The sequence below is a fragment of the Cottoperca gobio genome, chromosome 11 (assembly GCF_900634415.1).
Source record: "Cottoperca gobio chromosome 11, fCotGob3.1, whole genome shotgun sequence".
Classification (NCBI taxonomy): Eukaryota; Metazoa; Chordata; class Actinopteri; order Perciformes; family Bovichtidae; genus Cottoperca; species Cottoperca gobio.
In genome coordinates, this window is record NC_041365.1 from 5,815,825 (window position 1) to 5,825,824 (window position 10,000).

General features: G+C 39.3%; 1 protein-coding gene across 3 annotated transcripts in view; it reads left to right on the forward strand.

The window, feature by feature from the left end:
• Positions 1-10,000, forward strand: part of elmo1 (engulfment and cell motility 1 (ced-12 homolog, C. elegans)) — a 104,926-nt gene that overhangs the window by 49,439 nt on the left and 45,487 nt on the right. For all 3 annotated transcript variants that reach the window (XM_029442744.1, XM_029442742.1, XM_029442743.1), the window contains 2 exons: positions 1,325-1,429; positions 2,588-2,696. In XM_029442744.1, the coding sequence (XP_029298604.1) occupies positions 1,325-1,429; positions 2,588-2,696 (214 nt within the window). The remainder of the gene's footprint in view (positions 1-1,324; positions 1,430-2,587; positions 2,697-10,000) is intronic.

Here is a 10,000-nt window from a genome sequence, read left to right on the forward strand (position 1 = left end):
TCAGAGTGATGTGTTTGCATGTGTATCCGTGGATTTAATCATTAGTCGACGGAATTCTCTGCAATGTCTGGGAGGAATTAAGTATGATGGGCTGTGACAGCACAGGCAGCATCTATCTGCATATCTCATACAATATTCAAATGTTATGGGAGGTGGTAGTGTGGAGGCTAGAGGAATGTGAGGAATGTTATTGCAGAGTTTTGGGTTTGTTTATTGACATTTTGGGATTGGTGGTTTAAGCCAAACTATAAAATGTGTATACTTTACTTGAATTTCCTTCTGACCATTTTGCAAAGCATAATGTACGTTTTTAGATCGACTCGCTGCTGTACCTTCCACGCAGCCATCAATATCATTACTTTCACTGCATTTTACAAATCAACTTGAGTTTTTCTTGAAGATGGCATCACTGTCCAAGGAAACTCATGTATAAGGTTTCTTTTGTGCCTAAGACACAGGACAATTATCTGAACATCCAAAAGAGTTTTGAGTTTAGCTGAAAACCTAAAGATCAACATGTTGTTCTGAACAGAGCCGAGAGATAATCCATCACAGTGAACAATTTGTGGGTATTTTTAAAGTCGGTTATTGTATCATCGCTTTTTAAGCAAGGACTGTTTTTTTTTTTTAGAAAGATTACAATCAAAAAGCAATCATGGCAAATTGAAATATTGGATGTCCTGAAGGGCCAATTAGCATTTTAATGCAATGGGATCCTATAAACAATATTAAGCCAAAATTAGAACATAACAAAAAAAAGATATCTGATGTCGTTCTTCTGTGCACCAATCAGAAATGAGCAATATTTGAATGAAAATGTGATTGCAGTTGTGTACTGTCAGGCCACTGTCAATCAAATCTAATCAAACCACACCTGCACAGTCCTGACAAAGAAGATTAGTGAAGCTTTGTAATGTTAAATTCTTAATCAATAAATTTAGATTCTTGCTTGTTTTGTTAAGAATATTTACTGTTATCAAATAAATCTTAGGGATTAAAATCTGATGATGATGATGATAAAAAAAAGTTTTCAGGGGCTAATTACATCACTCAGGATGGATTACCTATTCCAAGACAATATGAAGCCTCTGCAAGTTTATACTCACACTCTAGTGAAGTGAATGGTAAACACTAAAATCATGCTTTGGAATACTGCAGTTAATGGTGTGTGGTTCTTATACCTCAAGTGTAACTGCCTACTGTAATTGTTTTACTGTTGCTTTGTGAAAAATACCACATTCAGTGGAATATACCTAGAAGAGTAAAAGATTTAGTGGAATGTGTTCAAGTGAATGTCTCACCATCCTCCTCCTCTGTCTCTCAGAACCATGTGAATCCAGCTGTGGATTTCACCCAGATTCCTCCAGGCATGCTGGCTCTGGATAACATGTTGTATTTTGCCAGACACCAACAGGACGCCTACATCAGGGTGAGCATGCACACACACACACACACGCACACACACACACACACACACACACACACACACACACACACACACACACACACACACACACATTGCTATATTTTGCCTTCTCCCCTCCAGCTCATTCACTTGTTTGTAGTTCCTGGCTCGTTCCCAAATTTTCTTTCAGCTAAAACTCAATTTCATGATGTTGCATCGTCCAGACCATTCAATTAATTTCAGTGTCGGTCACCGAGCAGCGGCGTAATTACTTTGAATATTTCTATTATTTATACACGTCAACATGATTTTATATTCCTGAGCAATATACTCATATGATGTAGTATAACTATCGTGCTTGTTTCCACTTGCTAATTCAGGTTAGTTCGAACCATTGTTTGGCAGCTGTCCAGCAATCTATTGTAATTAAACGTCTGTGTGTTTCTTTTAATTAACTGTACACATGCAACAGTTTAATCACCACACCTGCAAATCTGTGTGTGTGTGTACCCTCATAATGTTAGCACGTACTCCCACAGTCTCTGCACTTGAATGCGAGAAAAGAGATAGTAGTGCAGACTCAGCCCTTATCAGTCCAACAGGGGGGGGAAACACAGCCTCCAAATCCCCAAATTAAACTGTCACTAGCTAAAATGATTGGGACCTTGATGGCCTCATGTGTGGCTCATTGCCACCATCCACATAATTACAGTGAATATTTTTGCTGTTGAGATTTTCTGGTTTGCAAGCAGAGTTAAAGAGGGTCAAATATTGACCAATATTTTCAACCATAATGAAAATGTTTATGGGAAAATGACAAACCAGCCACTATAAATATATGAAAATATATTTTACATATACTTACAGTATAACCACAAAGCAGTTTCAGATTGCATACCTCTGCCAAGTCCCTAAAATACTCTAAATTAATTATTTTATTATAAAATCACATTAAGATTCTTCACAGAGACTTTAATCTACATGTGGATCCAGATCTACATCCTATCACTGAGTCATAGCAATTTAAATCCTAACATTTCTGGATTAAGCCAAGTTTTTTTATTCACAGGCACACATCTGTTATTGTATTCAGAGAGTAAATAAACCAACACACATGTCATCAAATATTTGACCATGTTTTACCCCTGAGGGGCTCCTGATATTTTGTTTCTGTGCTTTTAGATCGTCCTGGAGAACAGCAGTCGAGAAGACAAGCACGAGTGTCCGTTTGGCCGCAGCAGCATCGAGCTTACCAAGATGCTCTGTGAGATTCTGAAAGTGGGCGAGCTTCGTAAGTCTACAACAAGACACACTTCCACTCTCAGTGTACTGCGGGTAGTTCCTCTTCATCTCACTACTCACAATGTCTTCACAATGAGCACACAGACATTAGAAGAAATAGCTCAGGGACTGCTTTACCCACACAGATGCATATACTTATGTGCACAAAAATACAAACCTCCATACAAACATACTCACAAATACACACATTCCCTCCCTGTGAGGATGAATGCAGCCATTATGCTCAGTAATTGTGCCGCCAGGAGTTCATTATTTAGTGATGCACCTCGCCCCCATTCAGCCCCCATTCAACCTAATATACCGCCTTTGGGAGGCACACTGCACAGAGAAAGAGAAGCTGTGCCCACGTCCGCTCCAAATTGATGTGCCCTTTTCATTTGTCTTTACTTGTTTAAATGGGTGAGTTGGTCTCAGTTCCGCTCCAGACTGACCCCTGCTGCTCCCTGTAGGGGGGGGGACGGCATTCTTAGCTCAGTTTTAAACTGATGTGCCCTTTTCATCGGCTCATTGTTTTCATGGAGGATTTCGACGAGGCTGCATTGCAGAGTTCTTCCCTACGGTCTGCGAATTGCAAGAGGGGACATTAGACTTGAGTCCTTGAAAGAATAGTGTCCTCTCTTGTATCTGTGCACTTAAATATGTCATCCAAATTCTCTCATATGTCCTTAACATTACTGATAAAAGTGCCAGGATGGGTTTCAATTCATCACATTTCAAAGCATATTGTAATTTTCCTGTTCTTCTTTTAATATGCTCTTTTAAAATGTATCCACATTCTGAACACATACGATTTTAGATATTTAATTTGAACCACTAAGATGGACAAATATGCTGTCTGCACTACTTTATTATATAAATGTAGTTACCTGACAGGTGTGCCCTCGGTAGACAGGGTGGGTGAGTAGAGGGATTTAATCCATCTGAGGGGACAAGTAATGTGTAATGCTATGTGACATGTGAACACACATAATGAACTTTTAGTTGTCCTTATTTCAGAGATCTTTGGTCTCTTTCTTCCTAATTCTGTTTGTTTCTGTGCATCTACTTGTGCCTGTGATGTTTACTTTCTGTGAAGTGTGTCTCAGGGCTTTATTTTAGAGTGTCTCATTAGTTTTATCCAAATGTGCTCCACTGCACATGCCCTTCTGATCTTCTCTCTTAGCTGACCAAAATTGCTTCCCTTTAGTCTCACTTAGAAATATCCCATTGACCTCTTTCATATCCTAATGCAGATTAAGCAACCAGACTTGTCCCAAAATGGGGAAACATCTTTATCGCTAAGGCATTTAGTCGAAGGCTTATGCAATAGTGCTAAATCCCTAGGATGAATGCCAGGCCATCATTATGAATAATACTTTGTTTTTGAGAGACTTTCTTGTTCAAATAAATAGATCTAGTCCGTGTGTAGGATTTCACATCATTTATTCAAAATATATGAACAGAATATGCAACCCGACCTACAAAATTCTGCCCCAACATACTGAAATCTTCCTGGTGTGCATGATAAAATGTTAAAAATATTTTTCCATCAGAAAATAGCATTTTCTTTTATTATTATTATTATTATTATTATTATTATTACTAATAATAATTATAATTATTAGAATAATAATATATATTATTAATATTAATAATACATATATATATATATATATATATATATATATATATATATATATATATATATATATATATATATATATATATATATATATATATATATATATATATATATATATATATATATATATATAAATAAATAAATATAATTTTGTAGGTGTACCATAGCCGTGACCTTGACTTGTAGTTCTGGGCCTTTTTATTCCCAGTGGCTGTATATTTTGTTCTCTTTGTTGAGGCTGTTAGCCAAGGAGACTGAACCTACCATTAATATTTATTTTGTGTGTGTGTGTACAATGAATCTATAACCTGCAGCAAAGGACTTGTCTGTATGAGATACTGTCTGCTTCCATAACATCAGCACATACACCTGGTTTAAGACATGACAGGATTAGCATATACAGAAGTAGGCCATCTACGGGCACACAGTTAAAAAGTTACATGCAAAGGGAATAAAATAAAACTAATCCCTTGCAGGAAATCACTGGGGACACGAGAGGAAAGACGACATTTTGATGTATTCATATTCACTGCGTCCCAAATCCTAATGTTCCCATCTATCTTTGCCACAACGGCCAGTAAATATTTGCACACACTTGCACTCGCAGAGCATTATATGTATCTCGTCCTTACAGGAGGAAGCCAGTGTGTCCCGGAGTAGTCATAAACTGCACTGCATCTTCTCTTGTAGAGAGCTAAGTGCAATTTCACACACACCCCATTAGCCCTGCGTATATTAACATGCACTAATGAATGTATGAGTAGGATGAATGTAGTAACATGGCATGGGCCAGGCAGGTGTTGTAAATTCTTGGTGAGTAACGGCTGGTCATTAGAAATATTGTATGTGTGTTTGAGGGAGGGGGGGGGGGGGGGGCATGATCCTGTGTTTTCCCAGAGGAAAGCAGTGAGAGAAATGAGCTCTACGACTGTCATCGTTTGGTTGACCTTTCAACAGCGACACAATGAAATACCTGACACTAACGAGGATGTTGGAGGGTGTGTCTGTGTATCATTTGTATCAGTTCTGATAGTGTGGTATTTGAGTCAGAATAATATTAGAATTATGAAGTGAAGTGTAACAATGGCATTTCATGTTCTACATAGGAAGTACCCTCAAATACATTTCAGAGTGTCGGTTTGTCCACCACTAAAATATCACAAACAACTATTGGATGGGTTGCCTTTTTAATTGTATGTAGATATCCACTGTGCCTACACAATGTAACCCATTAATGTTGGTGATCCCCTTCTCCTCTACTACCACCATGAGGTTGACATTTGTGTATTTTAGCCATAGGCCTTTTTACAGCAGCCATTTTATTAAACGAAAAGCCCAGGTTTTGGCGTTAACATTAAGGATGGCTCCGTCCTGTTCACGTGTCCGAGTATGAAAGTGCGACAGTGAGCCAGTATGCGCCGTCATTAAAACCTATATTTTTCCTACTGTGACATGTCAAATGCCATCATCCGGTCAAAAATATCAATTTCAGTTTATGACCAAATACCTGCAAAACTACTGACATTCGCCTCGGCTGTACTTAGTGTTAAGTGCTAATTGGCAAATGTTAGCATGCTAGCATGCCGTCAAGGTAGTGCCACCCATTAAATGTTTAATTAAGAAGAGCAAAACTGACACAGCTCCTGGTGGACACTGAAAGCTTCATTAAAGCAAAGCCGCACAGTTGTCTTTCTATAAAAGCAGCCCGAAGCCCTGGTAAGGAAAATTAATTTCATTTCAGCTTTTTTCTTTTTTATTCTCTCCTTTTCTTCTCCACATCCCTTTTGTGGATAAAAGCAGAAGAAAGACACAGCGGATTAATGGTGACTGTATTGATGTCTAAGTGGCTCATTTGCTCTCTGTCCGTGTGAAATGCAAGGATGGCTCTGGCAGAGACCAGACACTTCTCATGGGGATGAAACACAGAGGGATTCTGGATTTGCCGGTAGCTGTCGAAGTTGCCTTTCCTTCCCTGCTCGCCTCTTCAAGCTCTCTGTCTCGGATAATTTTTCTTTCTCTTAATTCTCTTTCTTTCAGACTCCCTCTTTTTTTTCCCCTTCTCTGTGGGTCTAAAGAACATCTGGCCCTCTCAGACTTGTAATCCTTTCTCATGCTTTCATGCTCTAGCTTTCTCTTATCTATCCTATGGATTCAACAAAAAAGATTACACCACTACACAAGCAAGTTGCTTCTTACTATTTTTAAAATAAATATCAGAGAAGCCACTCAAGAATCTGGCATTACGTTGTCTTAGTGCTCTTCCAGACCAACGGATTACACTTTTCCATTTAATGCTTTCCTCATTTTGAGATGTGTTGACATTTTCCCTTTTGGCAGTTGTTGAGACATGTCATTTCTATGCAGATGTGGTCTGGAGAAAGCAGGGACGGGAGCTTGTTTTGTTGAATCAGCTGTCAATGCTGCTGTATCTACATAATTCATAACACCATCCAGGTGTCACTCTCTCTGTGTCCCCGCTCTCTCACCTTCTTACATTAATTCATACCCTTTCTGTTTCTCTCGCTCTCACTTTTGCATTTGTTGTTGCCGTGCCTCAGATCCTAAAAGATTAATTGCCCCACCATGTTTCTGCTGCAACACAGGGCTTAATGGAATCTGCGTAGGTGAGGCGCCAAGCCGGGACTTTTCAGAATCCTGTGTTTAAGCGGGGCCCATGGAATATTTATGAAGTTATTTAGAAAAGGGCCAGGCATCGTGAGTAATGGCTCTGATTGGTGATTCACAGTGTGGCATGTCGCTGCTGAGATGAGATGGAGAGCTGGGTGGTGAACCATGGCAGGTCCAGGCATGGACACACGCATGCTAAACAGACGCACAAGACAAGACCTGTACACACACTCACACACGCACACACACACACACACACACACACACACACACACACACACACACACACACACACAGGCAGATCTGGGCATGCTCTGGACTAACAGTCACATGATGTCCTTATATTTGTGTCTTCTATCAGAGAGCCATCAGCCAAGGTCAGATAAAAAAAGGGCCATGTTCAGCACCACAGACAGCTCCATTGTGTGTGTGTGTGTGCCTGTGTGTGTGTGTGTGTGTGTGTGTGTGCCTGTGTGGTTAGAGCATGGGGTGTATACAGTATTTTCAAACCCAGCAGGGGATTCAAACTCATTAGCTGGACAACTCCCACTGTCATGACATTCCTAAGTTGCCCACTGTGCTGTTATTAAAAACTCATTTACACACACACCCACATGGGAGAAATGGCACAGTGTGAGATTGAAATGCTGCGATTCGTTTGGACTGGCCCATAGTGTGTCTGAGATACAGTTTTAACACACACACACACACACACACACACACACACACACACACACACACACACACACACACACACACATATGCTGACATGTACTGTCCACACTCAGTCATGGTCAAAATGAAATGTCATGTTTGGCCGTGCAGTCAGACTTTGAGATTGAAGAGTAAATGGCAAACGAAAATGTCACATCTCAGATTCTCGGACTGTGTAATACGTTTTTAAATTTAGTTTAAATAAAAATAAAATGAGGTCTGTAAATTTAAAATAAACATGTGACTGTGTTGCTCATGATGTGGTGAAAATAGGATTGTGTGGATGATAATGAGCAGAGAACTGCAGAGAAGTAGATTATTCTGCTTCATTTCTTTAGATTGTTTTGTTTTGTTTACGGCAGGAAAACTTGCAACTCTGCATAATAACTAAAAATAACTCTAAAACATCCACCTTTCAAGCCTTTAGGGGGTTAGTGTTTCAAACTCAACATACTTTGTATAGAGTATCTATTTAATTACATTTCTAACCCACTGAACTTGCTTTGGGCAAAATATGAACAAGAATATGACAAACTAAGCATTTGCTTAATAAATCTTGAGTTAATTTTCCGTATTTGTTTTTGAATCACTTGCACTTTTTAATAGTTTTATGAAAAACGAAGGACATGCTGAACTACAGTGTATAACGTATCTTTCATATGTTTGTGTCCCGTTTAATATATCATTTTCAGTGAGCTCCCTCTATAAGCAGTTGCTTCCACTAATGAAGTATCAGTGGGATGAGAATTTATGTCCAACATAAAACATTAGTATTCTATTGATCGCATTTGATATGACTCGTTAAGTCTCAAGGTTTTAGCTTCTAATCCCTCCCGTAGGTCTCCTTCCATGATTCATGAGTAAAGTGGATGATGGCGAGGCGAGGAAAGGCCAAGCGTAGAATTCCAAGTATCCCTCAAGTCGTGACATGAGTCTCTTTTTTTGCAGTCAGCAACCACTTCACACAGTTGTCGGTTGCAGCCTTGCGTTAAAAGAGGGGAGCCTTCTTCAGGGTTTTCCACTTCATAGCCTCAGGCATACACCAGCAAAAGATTTTTAAATTGGAGTGCACAAATAACAACACACTTGACAGATAGGTTCTTGAGAATCTCAAGTTTTGAGCATCCGTGGAGTTTCTCAGACACTCCTGTCCCTTGTCAGCTCTCAGAAACCCTTGGCGGATTGAAATAGCGCGTTCAATGAAACATCATCCAGCCTATGGCAGTGCTGCCACTTCCTGCCGTAATTTACCACCAAACTCATCAACTGGTCTCCTTCTGTTTTCCCGAAAGGCCCCTTACAAGCAGACCTTGTCAAAGGTGAAATCAGACAAACCCCTAGCCTTTCACTAGAGACACATGCACATAAACAATCTAATTGAGTCCTTGCTGACAAAGCTGATCTTGGAATAGGAAACAGCTGTTTAGGAAAATTCCTTTTTATATAGTTTTCTATTCATATAATTCAAGCATTTCTAATGAACCTTTCCAACTTCTAAAGACTTAAATGCAACACAGAACAGAACAGAACACATTTGGGTCCACCAACTTATAAAAATGTAATCTAATGTTTTAATGAAAATTACAAAGTGAGTCCAAACGGTTAGCGTAGTATCCTCCCTGTCATATCTGAAGTTCTAACTGTGTTATGATAATACCTGTATATCATTTTCCCACTTTTATCTCTAGTTTTAGAATTTTTAATATTGTTTATGCAAATAGACAGGCTGTGTTTGTGTGCTTTCATGTGCGTGTGCTTGTGTGCATGTGCACATATGTGCATGTAAGCTGGAGACTTTTCTGTTGTTTTTTTATGCTTAAACAATTCTGGTTTTTGCATTTGTGCAAACTCAGACGGATATTTGTGTTTGTTTGCGTGAGAATGACTCGCAGCCCTGATCTGAGGTTTTCCTTCACAAGAGTCTGGCATGATGTGCATATTATGCAGCTCCCATACCTAATATAACGAGTTGTAAATAAATGCAACATGGTGAAGCTTTGAATAGATGCAGTTGCAAAAGCCTTATTGTATTTGAGAAAACATGAGGCTGTAAAAACAGATGTCCGGCTAAATTAGTTGGATTCTTGTCTCAGTCCAGAGCGCTGATGGATTCGCTGCATGCCTCCCTCCGTCTGATTTCTTCTTCTCTCCATCTGCTGTTCTGTTGTCCCTCCCTCTCCCCTCTGTCCTCTAATGCATCTTGACCATTGTTGGGGACTGCATGCTAAAATGGTTTTGTTACATAATTGGAAAACACAGAGGAAATAAGGCTATGACTTTTGCCCGTTTTCATTCTTATCTAATCAAGGTCCTCTATATGCGTCTTTTCC